The 18829-nt window shown below is 47.9% G+C and overlaps 1 protein-coding gene across 4 annotated transcripts in view; it reads left to right on the forward strand.

Annotated features, from left to right (window-relative positions):
- poc1a (POC1 centriolar protein A) overlaps nucleotides 1-8955 on the forward strand; it is a 71685-nt gene extending 62730 nt beyond the window's left edge. For all 4 annotated transcript variants that reach the window (XM_064304881.1, XM_064304879.1, XM_064304882.1 and 1 more), the window contains one exon: nucleotides 7793-8955. In XM_064304881.1, coding sequence (XP_064160951.1) covers nucleotides 7793-7912 — 120 coding nt within the window. In that variant the 3' untranslated portion in view covers nucleotides 7913-8955. The remainder of the gene's footprint in view (nucleotides 1-7792) is intronic.
- The last annotated feature ends 9874 nt before the right edge of the window (nucleotides 8956-18829 follow it).

Here is an 18829-nt window from a genome sequence, read left to right on the forward strand (position 1 = left end):
CCCAGAGTGCCGTCTGGTCAGCCTTGGCACTTTCCCGCTGGTTCTGCGAAGCTGCCATTAGACCCGCTGCCTCCTCCATTTTGGGCAGCTCTGTCAGCCTGACGTCATGCTGATCGATGATAGAAGCCAAACCAAGCCTCCCTACAAACCAATCAACACACGGCTCTGTGAAAACAACCCTGAGAGACTGGGCCTGCGCGGGTGGGGCAGGGTAATGCCACACCTCCATTACGTTTCTCAGATTATCGAATGAATCTTTTTTTTGCAAGAGCGCACTTCGTCGTTAATTAAAGGAGGATCCAGGCTGTTCTGTGTAGTATGAACGTATTATGTAACTGCTTTCAGTCTCTTTTTCCCCATTGGACACACCGGCCGCAGTCCTGGGCCCTGACAGAAATGGGGGGATCCCATTGGATGCAGGCTCTGATGGTTCGAAAAGTAAATAACGTCCAGCTGGAAAATGACGGTCTAAACCGCTGGCGTAGTCATTGCAGTTCAACAGTAACAATACGGACCCGATCGTCAGTTTAATACTGAGTGCATCATTGGCTCTGACTAATGGTGAGTCCAAGGTGTCTGCCTGCAGACTAATCCTGAGTCCAGGGTGTCTGCCTGCAGACTAATCCCGCCTCGGGCCCTGATCTGGTCCTCTCACCGCAGCCGGCAGCTGCCACGCGGTCGACGCTCACCGCTGTGAAGTCAGCCGCCTCCAGACTTCAGACACCCCCAGCGCTGGACACCAGAGTGGAAATGTCAAGTGATTTGTAATGAATTGTACATAAAGGCCCTCTTAAAGGTGCAACTGCCAACAGTTTCCACTGTGTACAATTCTCCGCTCTCTCAAGTCAAGGCTTCAAAGTGAAGGTTTCATTCAACTGAGTGTGTATTCTGAATTTATCTGGGTGAGTTATCGTCTCTTGGCATCCTCTAATGGTAATCTAAGTGCACGTTTTTATTTATTTGTTTTATTCTGGGGAGGATAGCTTCCTATACTGTATCTACCACGTGAAACAACTTAGACTTTTGACAAACTTCAATTTTGTTTCAAAACTGAAGGTCAACAACAAAATGATTTTCAAGATGTTTTTTCAGTATTTTTACTCTCGATATGTTATTTTGTGTAACTATGAATGGATTTCCCCCATTTATCTTTATAATACTGTACATTTGCTGGACAAATGCACAATACTTATTCTGTTTTTACATACATCTTGAACCTATGTACTGGGATGGAGTTTGATTAACTGCCAACAGTAGTGTCCCTCCTGGGATTGGAACCCGTAACCCTCATCAGTAAGGGGTCCAGGACCCTGGGCACTATATCACATGTCTTTGCTGTGATTACACGTGTGCATTACTGGTCTCAAATTATGTTGTCCCTGGAAATGAATATTCTGCTACACACACAAAACTGCCTTACACCTTTTATTGAACTCACCCATGTATCAAGTAGCTTGGAGGCAGGAATTAATAATTCACATTTGAACCTGATGCTGGGGATTCTGCTGTGTAAGCAACCACTTTCTGTGTGTGTGTGTGAGTGTGTGTGTATGAGTGTGTGTGAGAGAGAGATGGAGAGCAGACATTTGAGTTAGTGAAAGATGGTGTGTATGTGTGTGTGAGAGAGAGAAAGAGAGACGGAGAGCAGGCAGGCATGTGAGTTAGTGAGAGATTGTGTGTGTGTGTGTGAGAGAGAGAGAGAGAGAGAGCAGGCCGGCATGTGAGTTAGTGAAAGAGACTGTGTGTGTGTGTGTGTGTGTGTGTGAGAGTTAGTGAGAGAGGCTGTGTGTGTGTGTGTGTGTGTGTGTGTGTGTGTGTGTGTGTGTGTGTGTGAGTTAGTGAGAGATTGTGTGTGTGTGTATGAGTTAGTGAGAGATTGTGCGTGTGTGTATGAGTTAGTGAGAGATTGTGTGTGAGAGTGTGAAAGCTTGCCAGCCTGTATTTCTTACTTCTTCGTCCCACAGAGCTGTGTAGCCGAGCCCACCGCGCCCTCCTCACGCAGATAATGGGCTTTATTATGAGAAGAATTCTCTGCGAGCTCGTTTCGCTGCGCCGTCTTCCAGTCTTTAATACGCAGCGCATTAAAAGGCGCTCTGAAGTTCAGAGCATCCCTCAACGAGCGCGGCGGTCGCCAGACAGACGTCCAGAGCCAGCTCCCAACACCAAACCGCAACGCGGAGAGCCAAACCCAGCTGCCAGCCGGGCAGAAATAGCGCAGGATCGAGCCCGGCGAGGCTTTAACGGCCCCATAACACGGGCTTTAAAGGGAAAATCGAGCAGCGGGGGGAAATATTAACAGCGCTTTCATAAGCACTGCTCTGTGTAAACTGTAGCGTTTCGGGTACATCCTGCAAATTCTCTCTTCAACTTAAACTTTTTCTCTTCCCCTCCCCCCTGCCCTGCTTCGGTCGGCTCTAGTGTGTAATTTGTTCTTTTCTCCTCTCTGTTTTGTCCATCAGTGTGTAGGAGTCTCTCTCTCTCCAGTTCTCTTCCCTCGTGTATACCAGCCCTTTTTTCCCTGGTTCCTGTTCCTCCGGTGACGCTGTTTTCCGTCTGTGTTTGGGGGTCGGGGGCGCGTGCGGTGTTTGGCTCGGGAGTCGGGGGGCGCGTGCGGCGTCCGGCGGTGCGCTCGACCGCAGGGCTCCACGCGCCCTGGAGCACCTGGCCAATCCCGCGCCTCCCTCCTCAGCAGACGGCCACTCGCTGGCAGGGAAACAGATGATTCCAGATAAACTCGTCCTTCAGAACGGTTCAGTTCTCATTTCTGCTTTTCACACGTGAAGTGTGCTGCATTCCTTTTGGGTGATTTTGTGATGGAGCCAGGCAAAGACTTTCCAGATAATTTACCCTCCGTTGAAACTTAAATAAAACACTGTCGAAAAAGGTGCTTCTTTAAGTATTTATCTGGAAATGGTGTTAATGGATTCTGGGTAGGGACAGTTACCCAGCATGCATTGGGCTGTGCCAGGGTAGAGCCCTTCTGAACAATGGCAGTAGAACAGATTGAATTCTTAGCAGGTCAGTGTGATGGATTCCCAGAATGCATTTGATGTCTGCCAGTGCAGTACGGCCCCCCGGTACAGCCATGCCGGCTCAGAGACGTCGCAGTTTCCAGATGTTTTCCCTTTTTAAAAAGATGTATAATAGTAAGAGCAGTCAGCCTACTTCAGTGACTGCTTTCACTGCAGCCGGGCAGGTTGGTGGCAGCAGAGAAAGTTGTGTTGCTGGTGGCGGGCTTTTTTTCGGTACTCTTTCCGAGTGGCGTGATAAACACTGTGTATTGATTGGAAAAGCACACTGCAAAAGGAAGGAAACCAACCCCCTGCCCCCCCCCCCCCCCAGAGTATGAGATACCAGCAGATGTTATCCTGCTCTGGCTCCCGGGTCCCTGGGGGGAAGGTTCCGGAAGCCTGCTCACCGCGGACTGCTCTCCCGCGTCTCCGTCCGAGCTCTGCGTTCGAGCTCTGCATTCCCAGCTCTGTGTTCGCGCTCTGTGTTCCCAGCTCTGCGTTCCCAGCTCTGCGTTCCCAGCTCTGGTTCCAGCTCTGCGTTCCCAGCCTGCGTCCAATTCTGTGTTCCCAGCTCTGCGTTCGAGCTCTGTGTTCCCAGCTCTGCGTTCGCGCTCTGCGTTCCCAGCTCTGCGTTCCCAGCTCTGCGTTCCCAGCTCTGCGTTCCGAGCTCTGTGTTCGCGCTCTGCGTTCCCAGCTCTGCGTTCCCAGCTCTGTGTTCGCGCTCTGTGTTCCCAGCTCTGTGTTCCCAGCTCTGCGTTCCCAGCTCTGCGTTCCCAGCTCTGTGTTCGCGCTCTGTGTTCCCAGCTCTGCGTTTGCACCGGATCATTTTGAGGTTGTGATAACCCAGAGCTGCCCGGCATACAGCGACCCAGACGCTGCCCGCCTGGCTGTGTTCTGAAGGCACAAACCACTCAGGGGCTGGGTCAGGGAAAATTGCACTTAAAAAATACAATTAAAATAACTTTTCTTCTTTTTCTGCTACCTGCTTACATTGCAAGTAACACTTGTCTGCAGAGCAATTCTGAGTACTGGATGCGGGGCTGATTGTTAATGTCATCTCATTGAACTCTCCATTTTGCCTTTTTTTTGTCCTTTTTTCTGGTTGAACAGACTGAACTTATTTCCCCTGTTTTCAGAGATCCCTACCTGCCTGTCTGGCATGAATAGATAGGCTTGGCAGGCCCACGCAGCTCTTTTACACCCACGGGTTTTTGACAGTAACGGGTAAACGCGCTGAAGATGCTCTTATTCATGTAATTAAAAGCTCAGCGTCCGCTCGCATTGGAGCACTTTTTATTCCTTTCTGTTTGAGAACACAACTATTTTTTTTTTAAATGTGCACAGTCTGTGACTCATGTTACAATACGGCAAAAATAACACCACTCAGGGACTTCATGAAAACAGAGTTGTATGCAAGAAATTTACCCGCACACACACACACACACACACACACACACACATGCTTGTCTGTAATGTTCTTTCTCTGTTTGTACTAAACTGTAATAGTCCTGGTGTGCTTCTCTCACTGTGTGTTGGAGTTGGACCTCAGATGACCCCCCCACCCCCCCGCACCACAGAGGAAACTGAAGCCTCTTATGGAGATTACCCCATAAGTGCCCACATTCCCATCTGCTGACGTCCGGCCACTTCCGGCTCACAACATTGCTTTTTTCAGACTTGATCAAAAATTTGACTCACTTATTTGCCCTATGTATCTGCTCACACCCGGTTTGCTCAGCTCACTTGTTCAGGCCATTTTCCCCTCGTTCAGACGTTACTCTGTTGAGGAAGAAGTCGGGCCTTTCTGCGTGAAGTCAGTTTAGGACTTATTCAAATAGATTGTACAAAAGGTTCTAATTCTTGCTCCTTTCCAGGCAGTATTATATATGTATTTTTCATTTTAACAAGGTAATAATAGGTATTGTCTACAAATTTGAAATCAGAAGAGTGATAATTTTTTTCTTAATATTTTTTTGTTAGTTTTCGAGGCGGTGTTCAGAGTCCTCTGCCCCTGTCTCCTGCAGCTCCCTGCGTGCCTTTCGCTCGTCTCCTGAGCGCCGTGTTCAGGGGGGAGTAACGGACAGTGACATCAGTCACAGCGACCGTCTCATCGTAATTCAGCCTGCATCACCGCGTCTGCGGGTTCGACCGGTAAACCCCCCCCCCCCCCGACCCACCGTGTCCGGTGATTCAGCATGAAAGAATGCCGCACGCTGTTGTGGAAACCATCGAAGCCCGTTTCCTGTGTGTTTTAGTGATGGGGAAAGGACAGGAGCCGTCATGTTCTTAACAGATGCTCTTATCCAGAGCGAGCCGTGTCCGAGCGAGCAGACGCACACTGCTGCTGGTACGGGGCCTCTGGACCCCCGCACCCAGAGCACTGCTGCTGGTACCTCTGGACCCCCGCACCCAGAGCACTGCTGCTGGTACGGGGCCTCTGGACCCCCACACCCAGAGCACTGCTGCTGGTACGGGGCCTCTGGACCCCCACACCCAGAGCACTGCTGCTGGTACAGGGCCTCTGGACCCCCACACCCAGAGCACTGCTGCTGGTACGGGGCCTCTGGACCCGCTGCACCCAGAGCACTGCTGCTGGTACAGGGCCTCTGGACCCCCACACCCAGAGCACTGCTGCTGGTACGGGGCCTCTGGACCCGTGCACCCAGAGCACTGCTGCTGGTACAGGGCCTCTGGACCCCCACACCCAGAGCACTGCTGCTGGTACGGGGCCTCTGGACCCCCGCACCCAGAGCACTGCTGCTGGTACGGGGCCTCTGGACCCCCACACCCAGAGCACTGCTGCTGGTACGGGGCCTCTGGACCCCCGCACCCAGAGCACTGCTGCTGGTACGGGGCCTCTGGACCCCGCACCCAGAGCACTGCTGCTGGTACGGGGCCTCTGGACCCCCACACCCAGAGCACTGCTGCTGGTACGGGGCCTCTGGACCCCCACACCCAGAGCACTGCTGCTGGTACGGGGCCTCTGGACCCCACACCCAGAGCACTGCTGCTGGTACGGGGCCTCTGGACCCCCGCACCCAGAGCACTGCTGCTGGTACGGGGCCTCTGGACCCCCGCACCCAGAGCACTGCTGCTGGTACGGGGCCTCTGGACCCCCACACCCAGAGCACTGCTGCTGGTACAGGGCCTCTGGACCCCCACACCCAGAGCACTGCTGCTGGTACGGGGCCTCTGGACCCGCTGCACCCAGAGCACTGCTGCTGGTACAGGGCCTCTGGACCCCCACACCCAGAGCACTGCTGCTGGTACGGGGCCTCTGGACCTGTGCACCCAGAGCACTGCTGCTGGTACGGGGCCTCTGGACCCCCACACCCAGAGCACTGCTGCTGGTACGGGGCCTCTGGACCCCCACACCCAGAGCACTGCTGCTGGTACGGGGCCTCTGGACCCCCGCACCCAGAGCACTGCTGCTGGTACGGGGCCTCTGGACCCCGCACCCAGAGCACTGCTGCTGGTACGGGGCCTCTGGACCCCGCACCCAGAGCACTGCTGCTGGTACGGGGCCTCTGGACCCCCACACCCAGAGCACTGCTGCTGGTACGGGGCCTCTGGACCCCCGCACCCAGAGCACTGCTGCTGGTACGGGGCCTCTGGACCCCCGCACCCAGAGCACTGCTGCTGGTACGGGGCCTCTGGACCCCCGCACCCAGAGCACTGCTGCTGGTACGGGGCCTCTGGACCCCTGCACCTGGAGCACTGCTGCTGGTACGGGGCCTCTGGACCCGCTGCACCCAGAGCACTGCTGCTGGTACAGGGCCTCTGGACCCGCTGCACCCAGAGCACTGCTGCTGGTACAGGGCCTCTGGACCCCTGCACCTGGAGCACTGCTGCTGGTACGGGGCCTCTGGACCTGTGCACCCAGAGCACTGCTGCTGGTATGGGGCCTCTGGACCCGCTGCACCCAGAGCACTGCTGCTGGTATGGGGCCTCTGGACCCCTGCACCTGGAGCACCGCCGCCTCGGTCTTCACGCTGCCCTGGTGTTTAACCGCCTCGTCTCCAGAACGCAGCGTCTCAGGTGGACCAGCTGAATGAGCCTGTAGAACCTGCCGGAAGCGAGGGTCTCTGCTTGCACACGGGTTTAGTGGGTTTAGTTTCCTCAGAACGTCACCGTGCTGCCAGCTCGTTCCTTCGGCTGTGTCTCTGCCTGGCATTACTTCGTGCAACCTGAACACAGAATGAGATCAGCTCTTTATGCGGCTGCCATGTTGTGACGCGGGTCTGCTATCGATATTTTATTGCGGCGATGCGTTCCGTTCGCAAGAGCGGCGCTGTTGTGTACGGGGTCGCGTGGCTGGGACGCATCTGCGTTTCGTCATGGCGGGGGGGCCCCCCTCCCTCCGTGTGTGGTTTCCAGGGGTTACGCAGAACCTCCCCCCCCCAGCCCGGTCCGCGGCGCGGGCTGGCACGGCGAGGGGTGCCTCGGGGTGAGCCGCGATCGTCAGCGCGGACGAGGGCTCGGTCCACACCGCCCCCCCCGTCCCCCCCGCCGTCCCTCCACCCCCCCGCCGTGCTCACAAAGAGGGGGCTTTCTTAAGAGGCTCTCGGGCGCGCGTGCGTGTGCCTGTCCCAAATAGAGGACGCGGTGTTTACGCTCGGCGAGCGCCACGAGAGCGCTTCAGATTGGGCGCTCATAATCGCGGGGATTGTCCGCGCAGATAACGGAACATCTGTTGGGCCACTAAAATAGACGCATTCATGGATTTCTCTGGCGCTCTTTTTCTCTGACGTGACGCTGTGTTGTCACCCCTCCCTCTGCAGACAGTGGCCATTCTGGAACAGAGGCTGACACTGACGGAGGACAAGCTGAAGGAGTGCATTGACAACCAGCACAAGATCAGCCTGCAGCTACAGCACAGAGACCCAGGGCCCTGCTCCTGAGGGGGAAGACCTGGCGCCTGGCCCGCCCTCTCCCTCTCTCCCTCCCTCTCTCTCGCTCTCGCTCTCTCTCTTACTCTCTCTCCCCTTCCCACTCTTTCTGTCTCTCCTTCCCTCCCTCCCTTTCACTCTCTCTCTCTCCCTACCTCTCCCTCCCTCTCTTTCTTTCTCTCTCTCTCCCTCACTCCCTCCCCGTCTTTCTTTCTCTCTCCTTCTCCCTCTGTTTCTGTTTATCTCTGTCTCATATGTTTTATCCCAATGAACTGAGCCGACCCTCAGCCACAACCAACCACCAGCCCCTGTGATTCATTTTCTCCAGCACACTGTTGGGGTCTGAGTTAGGATCCATGCTGTGTGCTGTGCTCCCCTATACTTTATTCTCTTACACCCATGAGCTTCACATGAAGTTAACATGATCAAGTGGCAAGAGTTGGGGGGGGGGGGTCCTGAAGCTTTGGTGAAGAACATTGTCCAAGTTTTGTGTGTTTCCTGGTAACTAGAACTGGGGGGGGGGGGTGTGATGGAGTGTTTGTCAGTAGAGTTGTAGGCTCGTGGAAGTGCTTCTGATGCATATGGATTTACGTAAAGTTAAACAGCGGTTTTGAACTAGCATTTTTGCTGAGAGCGGGTCATTTTTTCGCTGAGTAAGTATGTAATAAGTTTCCCCCGGAGAGTCTCTGGATGACGCAGGCCCAGGAGCGATCACGCCTGGGAGATACCACCACACCACACGGGTGTGAGGTCCCAACGAAGACAACATCCGTGGAAAACGAGGGGGGAAAAGCCTTCATGTGCCTTCATAGTTTGAGTAGTAAAGCAGTAAATCCACTAGATTAATGTCATTTTTAACTGCTCAAATCATCTGTGATATTTTTAACTTCATTTTTAGAGGCTGTGCGATAAATTAAGTGGTTTCTCTGGTCCCATTTTAAAACATGATTTTATGAGTTTTCTGTCATTTCTCATAAGTAATATGTGTTGATATGCTTGATTCAGTCTGTTTTTATACTGTTTTTTTATAATTTAATTAAATTTTATTGTCAGTATTTCCAGAGGTCAGAATTTTTTCAATGCCCCACACATTGATATTATATGTTGGAATACTGTAAGGGCCTTTCCTTTAAAAGGGAAAAGGATTGGCTGCTTTTTGACTGTACTGCAGTTAGAGTGCGGTGTTAATTTAAAGGCAGTGTGGAATATTTTCTTTGCATGGCGTCTGAGCCCCATGTCCCAGGACGTCCGCTCACCCTACGGACGAGGGCAGCGAAGCAAAGCGCAGGCTCAGAAAAACCCATCCCAACAGCCCAACGGCGAGTCTTCACAACAGACATGGAATCAGCAGATTTTTTTAAACTAAGCATGTAAATACTTCATTAAAATTTACATCATAGACCAGCCCTATCCCACAGCCAAAAGCTGATGCCCACTAAGCTGGAAAAGCAACATGACAACAGAGTAACGTTGAGGCAGATCTTTAAAGTCTTTAAAAAGTTCCTCATCTGGGAGGATCTTAAAATCAGTGAGTGCATATAGCTTTACTTTTGTGTGTAGAATATTTCCTTAAAGGTACTAGGCATCCCTCTGAAGATATTTACTGCTTCGCATGGAATTCACTGACACCTCTAGTAGTTCACTTTATACAAGCCTGTGTAAGTGGGTTTTCATTTAATGTGCTATTTCATAGATCACTCTATAATGTACTGTGTATTCATATCTGGAACATTAGGAGGGGAAATCAGGGTCGTGGCTAACAGACTACAGAGACACATTTAAATAGCAGACTCATGAAGAGGACCTTTGGAAAATGACCAGATCACACCTCTCCTAGGAACAGTTTTGTTTTTCCTGCTCAGGAAAGAAATAGAACTTGGAAGAGTCGACTCTTAATGGTTAACGATGAGAAGTGCTCCAAAACATTTTTTAATCCCTCTTCAAATCCCACAGTGAAGCTCTTTGCCAACTTCTTGTTTAAAGGAAGGGGAAAAATAGTGAACAAATCAAGGGGTTTGTTGTCATTAAAGTTGCCAGACAGATGACCTCACTGAAGTGTGTGCGAGAGGCTCTTGTGTGCTCTGATTGATCCCAGGGGGGAGGGGGCGTGGTTGTGTGTGCCAGTGAGCCACAGAGAGTGAATTCTACACTGCCTCCTTAGTGCAGAGTTTGTTGAGTGCAACTCTTGGAGGGAGAGAGACAGAGCGAGAGAGAGAGAGTGGGAGAGAGAAAGGGGGGGGAGAACACAACCAAAATTCTTGAGCTTGGCCCACTCTTTTCCTTCCTGTCTGGGGCCCTGAGCTTGGGCTGGACTGGACTGGACTAGGCTGTGCTTCATTCGCAGAGAAAACAAACCCCCCCTCTTTTGGGCTTAGGAGCCAGGGATTGCTGGCGGGTGGGGGCGGGGGAGTTTGGAGGGGCTTGTAAAGACTGGTTTCAATAACCAGCATTCTTGAGCTTGCCCTCCCCCAGTGCTGGCAGGCCTGTGTGTGTGTAAGAAACAGAGAGAGAGATCCTCTGACTTTCACAGCACGTGTGGCCCATGAGGCTTGTAGGTTGGGGGGGGGGGGGGGGCTCCACATTTTCTGCCTCTTCTAGCGATAACATCTGGATGCATTTTTCTCCTTTAGCTGTAGCACTGGCTTTTGTTTCAGAAGAGCAGTGTGTCAGAGTTCACCGCGTGCTTTAATGATCCCTGGGCTTTGTTCTGCCTGTTTTTCTTAGCTTCTAATTTGCCCGCTCATTATTTATTTTCAAAACTTTTTTCAAGGCTGAAATGGAAGCCAGGTGTCGCGCCCCTGACATGTCGCTGTTGCTTGGCTAGCCGAAAGCCACGGGGGGAGGAGAGCTGGCCCGGGAGACGCGTCTGTGTCGGGTTCGGTTTTGTGCCAGCAGGTGATGATGTTCCTCACAGTAAGTAGCAGGGGTAAGATGGGCATTGTTTCTCACGTGCGTAGTTTTACAAAATGGCGACGACGATAAGGTCACAATGCGTCGGAACTTGCTGCTTTTAAAGTTCACCAGTGCTAAGGACTCTCTCCCTGGATAGCACAAATACTTTTCTGTTATTTATGCTTGCATTAACCAAAGCTGGGGGAAGTGCACATTCCTTGCATACAGAATTTGGTGAGGGGCCATATTTTGTTTGGAGGCGATAAGACTGATTGCCTTCTCACTTGGAGACCTCTTGTGACCCCCCCTTGCTTCCCCTGACCATGATTATTGCTGGGACTTGGCGGACGGATGCATTGCCTCATTTCCTGCCCCCCCTCCCTCCCCTCCCTGAGTGAGTATAGGGTTTGTGTTTGTCTGGGAATCCTGGCCAGTCCTTCCCCTTGGGGGGCCTTCCACCCAACTCGGCCCACGCTTCTACCCCCCCCCCCCGTGTCCCCCTCACCCCGCCCAATCCCCTTGTCCCATCTCCTATGTAACGTGAAGCCTTACCTCTGTAATCATGACACCCCATGAAAGATGGTGATCAATGAGACTTGCCCTAATGCCATGGACATGAAAGGGTTTGACCCCTGAGATTAACATTCTTGCTCTTTCCCAGTTTTGACACAGCACACTCTGATGGGGGCTGGTTCTTTCTGAGGCACCTTCTGGAAAGGGCTCTATTTCACGAAGGAGCTTTGTATAGGTCATTAAATCCTGGACCGCCTCAAATTACACTTCAATTATATTAATGCATACATAAGGTCCATAATTTACAATCAGTGATGCTTACTTGTTCATTCTACTGGGGTATCCATCTTTCATCAGATGATTCGGGAAAAAATGGTTGTGAACACAGTGATTACTTCTAATTCCAGCTGCATGGATATATTATGCGAATTACAGTTACAATACAAGAAAATAAAAATGTGCTCTTCATTTTTTTTGTTTTTTTTTAAACAATACGCAACCTACTTTTCAAGGACACAATCAGGATTGAGTACACAGCACTGCCAGTAAAACAAATCTCAAGGTTTGTGAGCACTAATGGCACTTTCCTTATCTTGCACTACTCTGTGACCGGGACCTCACCTCTATTTCAAGAGAGACTTAGTTCAAGAAGGTGTGAAGCAAAAAAATGAGCAGACATGAGCAGATCAGCACTTTGGACTCCGCCCATTTTTAGGCTACATTGTCCCTGCTTGTAGCAGAGCAGTAATTAAACACCTCTCGTAGAACATGACTCAGTGGAAACTGAAAAATGTCCCCACTCCTTTGACAGGTTTGTAATTAAGACAGCAGGAGATGAGATGTTGGCAAAGTTCAAGTATGAGTCAACTAAAAGAATATTTAAGGATTGTACACCCAGAAAACAAAAACACAAGTAGGTGTTCATCCACATCCATAACTTTGGATGTAGTAGCGTTAGTATTGTTTTCACAAGCGTATACATTCTGCTATTATTGGTTGAGAAACATTACTGGTCCAATGGAGTGAAGCCAATAGAGTCCCTCCTGTCATGTGATCCTGCACCTGAGGGTGCTGCCCACATTGTAGGCCCCAGCTGTACAGTACTCCCAGCTGTGGTTCTGGGACAGTCTGCAACCGTAGCTGGGCTGCGTTTAGCGCTGAGCAGTGATCCATGAGAACATTAGAAAGCAATCTGTATGGCTAAACATCACCCAGAGAGCTGCTAACACAAATACATCACTGTGTCAGTATAGGCTGAGCCCTTCCTCACTCTCCTTTCTTTAGCCCTGTTTTTCCTTTTAACAATTGTGATAAATGAAGTGCTGGCAAAAGGTTTTTTGTTTTACTCATTCTTTGTCCGTCTCTTTATCTCACTCTCACTCAGCCTTCCTCCCTCTCCCCCTGTCCTTGGCCTTTACACACCTCCCTGCTAAGAACATGGGTCAGAGCAGCCTCTTCTCACAGCTCTTTTGAGCCAGAGCGCTCGTACACACCTCGTATATCAGCGCGCTTCTCGACAGGCGTCCAAGGGGCCCTGGGCCTGTGTGTCGCCACGTTACCTGGCCGCTGCCTTCTCAGAGGTCCCACACACACAGGGCGGACGCCACTGTCAATGGAGCAGCGAGATGATTGAGTTTGGCCAGAGCCAGGCGGTCCTCCGAGGCTCGGGTCATCCTCGCGTTTTACACGTCAGCTTCACGACTCGCACCGAAGCCAGTTCCCCACGCCCTGCGCCGCGTCCCTTAAGCGTTAGCCACTGTCTAACACGATCCATCAGGCTCCTGCTGATGCGACCTGCAGGTTTACTGGGAATCCAGTGAAAAGAGCATCACTCCTGAGAGCAAGCAGACAGATGTGTCAGTTACGCAGATCATTTAAGAGCGAATTCCCGACTGTTTTACAGAGCAGTGGTAAATCCATGAGTACTGGGGTGATGGAACACAACCCGGCGTTTGATGTTAAGTGTGTGTATGTGTGTGTGTTTGCTTGTGTTTGAGACATCAAAAAATACAAGAAAAAACCTCTCAAGCACGACCGCTTTCTCCACCTTGTTTTCTGTGAAATAATTTCACATAATGCTGTGACATAGTAGACGTCTGCAAGTGCTTGGTTGATGACACCATTACCAGCTTTTTCCTCAAAAGATCTTGCAAAGCGGACCTTGATTTAGCAGGAAAAAAGTGGCAGGTTATGGTGCATATGCTGCCATGTTAAAAACTGATATAATTACAGTGATTCTTATATCTGTGTAGCTGTCAGTGTTCTTTCTATGACTTGGAACACATCCAAATTTAGCCACATGTAGCCATTTTAAGTGCTCTTACCATTGTCAGACCCTACCAGCAATGAGCTACCTTCTGAACTCCTGGATAACAAAATGAAATTTCCCTGTTCACTATAGGGTTTCACCAATTTGAAATAAAAAACAGCTATTTATTTTGTAATGTAATTTAGCATGTCCTGCTCATTTTATAATGTAACATAATGTGCTGCTGTTTTATGTAGCTGCTATGGTCCAAAATCTGCTCATTCCATTAACAAAACCATTAACCATAAGGCTGGCTCCAGGCATGTTAGAGAGGACGTTTGCTATGCACAGCTAATACATCTATTGCCTGTATTCAATCAACACTTGTCCTTAAACTTGACCGGCAAGTAAATACAAATGTTACTTTTTATTCACAAACATAGTTTGGTGAGTTATAGTAATTGCTGAATAATTTCAAAACTGTTTATGAATAAAAATAATTTTTCTTAGTAATTGTTAGTCAATGACAAGGACAAATGTTGATTGAATCCCAGCCTAAACTAGTCAATTAATAATGTATATATATATATATATATATATAGTGTAACAGAATGTGGCAACAAATAAACCCAGTTGGTCCATATAACATTGAATCTCTCTATGCTGGACAGAAGCAGAAGTCATTTTAGTTGAAAACGGCTTCATAGAAACAATAACTTTCTGCTTTTTGTGGAAAGTCCATCAGAACTACACTTTGTTGTATTCCATTTAAAATCAACAGAAATGGAACAGACACCAGACGAGAAAGAACACATTACAGACAGCTGTTTTTTATTAAATTAATATTTGTAATTGTCATTACATTTCTCATAGCATTTCAATATGTCAGAAATAATAGAAAATATTTCATTCAATAATCACATTCCAGTGGCAAAATGTAAAACGTTTTCAAAACCAAAGAGCTGCTATTCATAGAGTAGCTATTATAAATAATTTTAAAATATGCATTGTAATAATGCCTGCAATATTTTTAAATGCATACATAAAAGTGCCGCACTGAAAATGTATTTACATTTAGCAGTAAGGAGAAAGTATCTGGACATTTGTTGTGAGATTTAAACTATTTATTTTTTTCAAAGCTCATTCCTCACCGTAAATCAACATTTTAGTGTGCCAATGGCTCCAGAATGTTTTGCATTTGCACCACTCTATCTAACTGAGAAACAAAACAGCAAGGGGTTTTGTTACTCTTTCAGATCTAACATTGAACAGTGATAATTTTATCTTGTTGGGCACTTTGTTGTTTTGCAGAAGTGTAATTTATCCTTGTTTACGCCTAACTTTGGTGTTCTGCCAAGCCTATTTATAACCACCTGGGCCAGCAGCATTGAACAATGGGCAACACGGTATTGTCCAGCCATTCTACCTTCCCTTGATTCTGCTGTGCTCCAATAAGAATGTGCGTCATCTTGACTTGCAGTCAACTTTCTAGTTATTTTCAGGAGTTGGACTGTGGATGTTATATGCAATAGGGACCTGGCGCCAGAGAGAAGCAGAAGTGCACACAACTCCTTAACTTGGTAATGGCTTTGAAATCTGGACTGAAAATGGGCTTATATTATTTTTAAAACAGCATTTATTATCTGTTGAACATTACAGGTTACAGAACTGGTAATGATTAACTGAATACCGTTAGTTTTTAACATACTAAATTTAGACATTTTTATACCCGCTACGTAACTGAAACCAACACTAGATGTGCGAGTTTAAATTCTCACGCTGTAATTTTGTGAATGTAACGTGTGACTGAAAGCAAGGAGAGAAAACACTCATCCCACGAAAGGGGTCACTTTGACATGCTTGTGTCATTTTTAATTTTCCATTTATTTCTGTTGCTTCCTGTGTAAGCAGGGCTTATAGCTATGAATTCTCAGGCCTGGCACAAAATATGCCCCCCCCCCCTTTCCCATCTGTGGCCCTGAGTATTAGACATCTGCAGAAAAAGTGTGATCATACACGCCCCCAGGCCGAGAAAATGGCCCTCAATTTGTACTTTCAGCTGTTTGTTAAGAATGCGCCATTTTAGTGTTATTACACTCGTTTTGACCCATTAGTTTGGTTCCTTTTTTTTATCAGATCTTTGAAGAGTTACTAGGATGAAAGAGTCGGAACATTCTGGGTATTGTGAAGGCTTATTTGCTCAGTGAACAGGATGGTCTTTCGGTGGGAACCGACTGATCTTTCCTCTGAAGTAGCTTTGCATCGAGTATTCATAAGCTACTGCTTTTGAATCACTGGGAAATGTAAGTAACTGTTTCAATTCCCTGGGTAAAAAAATTAGGGAACAGCATATGTGCAATATTGAACAATCGCAAATTGTATCTATTTCTGAATTTCATTTGTTATATCGACTCGTTTTTTGTCTTTAAGAGAGCATTAGAAAAAATGCTATTGCATTTATTTAAATGTAATTGTAAGTACATTCCTCATGAATGGATTGCATTTTTCTGAGTTTATTTTTCTAAGTGCATTTCATATGGATCCCACATTGGATTATCTGAAAGATCATGATCGCTACGACTGATTTTATTACTTGATTCAGTCATTCATGTATGGAAGGCTTTGTATTTTCATCAATGTGATATTAAGTATGAACGCTGCATTATATAGTCTGCTCCTATTTCAAATGTAATACTTTTTTGTCTTTATCTGTTCATCATCATCTTCAGCCAATGATGATCAAACGAGTCCTGTCAGTTCAGTTTCCACTTGCCACACTATAAAATCCACTTTTGCTTTTACATATATGGGTCCATCTTCTGATTTGTGGGAAAACGGAGATGAGTGAGGATAGCAAATTACTGGAGAAAAAAGGCCAGGAAGCGAGTGAGAGTAAGGGTGCAAGAGAGAGGATGGATATTCCAGGCGTGGATGTATGAGTTGGGGCTAGGCTGCTGCAGACCAGTGAGAAGTTACAGGAAATGCCAAGGGAAGCGTGGGAGTTGACACTGTGAAGGTGGATTAACACTTGAGCGCGTCCTATAGAAACTGCAGCTGACCTCGTGTCATTCTGCACCGTGGAAATGCGAAACGGCTTCAAATCACTGCCACACAGTTTAGCTCTCACCTCTGCAAATTACATCAACATCTGTTCACATATTTTGGTTTTGGACTGACTTTATTAGGCCTGCAAAGTGAATGGTATGGTTGACATGGTGGGTAGTTCTACTATATGAATAGAATTGTGAAACAGCACTTTATATCAGGTTAATGTGTTGTACCAGGAAACTTCTTGGCCAAGCTCACTGTTATCTTGCAGCAGCTGTGTTCATGGTGATCCCGCATTAGGCTCTATGGCTTAACCGGCGCATCGAGCCGGAAATTAAACCTTTGACACCACGATGTTGTTTCTTGGGCAGAACGGTGTCATACTGACAATTCACTGAAGCTGATGGCAGCACTACAAAGACTGCTAAATGCTGGACCATTGGCTGCTACTGCAGAGAGTCCGTGTAATAGCGAAGCTTTTCTTTTGTGTTGCTTCTTTGTGGTGAGAATGGGGACAGGGTAAGAGAAAGATGGAGAGAGAGGAGGGAGAAAGAGAGAGAGGAGGAGAAAAGTCCCCCTCCCCTCTCTAAGCATGCAGCAAATCAGATTTAGTGAACAAGAGGCACATCTGGCAGCATGCCCTGCCTGCGCTGCCAATTATGATGTGTTCTCTCATCACTTCCCCTTTTACAGCCCAACATACAAACGGCACATTCATACAGAGATCTGGGGCGAGCAGGCCAGCACCTCGGCTGCCTCTCCTCAGCCTTTCCTTTCTTAAAGATGCAGAGGAGTAGGCACCACAATAAAGGTTTCTCTTTCTTAAAGAAAAAACAAACCCCCAAACATCTGTAAATTAAAGAAAGGTTTTTGAGCCATTTTTTAAAATTTCTGTCTGGCAGTTGTCATTGAACACTAACTTATAGGCCTATAGGCATAGACAGATATAGGATCCACTGTTTAGAAATAAAGTGGCATAGAACAGTTTTTTCTTCCTTTTTTCTGAATGGACATTACAGCTACCATAATCTAATCAGGCACCACAGATGCGATTGCTTTGAAGAGAAGGAATATATTGTGTGTTCGATTTCGCCCTGAAAAATTTACGCATTTACTTTCATTTCAACTGAATTAGTAGAGATGCTGAATGCTACTTAAATAAATGCAGGTAAAAGATTCTGACTATTGATTGAAAAATCACCATGTTAAAAAAGAAGTATACTGTAGAGAAGTCAGGGAGGCTTCATAGGCCTGACATCTGCGTCTTCATCAAAGCCATCAGTCGCTGAAGAATCCAGAGAATCCACCACACAAACCTGTGCCCCAGAGATAGAACACTGAATGGAAAAACAGACAGGTTTTCTCTGCTCAGAGAAAGTCTCTGAAGGCCCTCATCGTTATTACATTCAAATGTATTTCTTTCTCATTATTTATATTGTACCAACTAACTTTCTCGGGTTCCCTTTGTGGTTACTGAAATGACCAAGACGGTTCCTCTGTACAGTAATCTGCTGTCATTAATTATTAAAATGATCATAATGAAATGTAAAAATTAAATATCTGAATATTAGATCAACTGAGGGATGATCCATCATAGTCTGGCTAAATAAAAATTGCACAACCTTTTGGTTTTTTAAACTTTGTGCATCTGTGAAACAAATCAGAACCTGCTCTCTTGCCCTTCATTACCCAAGAATGTTCAGAAATTGCACTGAATTAAAGGAAATGAAGCAGGTCTTAGTTCTAATACGGCCTTAAACAGCCTTTCTTTATTTCCTGATTGGTGGATTTTTGGCAGTGCCCTCCTTATGCCTTGAGAGCTTCCACATTGGGCTGCTTTAATTGTACCAGCAGTCCGGCTCAGTGAGAAGGCCTGTTACTTATTGTTTGTGGAGAAGCCAGGATGAGAGGAATGGAAACACAAGAGCTGACAGTTTGGAGTAAGTGTAACTCATCCGGCTGCATAAAGGCCCATTGTCTTCAGCCAGAGCACCCTCTGCCTCCTGCCACGCAGCTGTGATCACAGCAAACATTCCTCTTTTTGGTTTTATTTTAATACCACTCCTTCCGAACAATCTGTCTATCAATTCCATTTCCAGTCCTTTCATACTCCTTAAAATTGCTTAGGCAGTCCTCTGCCCCTGCCGCGGTAGCAAGCAGGAAGCCTCCTAGGGGAGCTTTAAAAGAGAGGAAGTAGTTTGCAGCAGAAACTTTGGCCCTTTTGTGTC

This window comes from Anguilla rostrata, chromosome 13 (assembly GCF_018555375.3).
Source record: "Anguilla rostrata isolate EN2019 chromosome 13, ASM1855537v3, whole genome shotgun sequence".
Taxonomy (NCBI): Eukaryota; Metazoa; Chordata; class Actinopteri; order Anguilliformes; family Anguillidae; genus Anguilla; species Anguilla rostrata.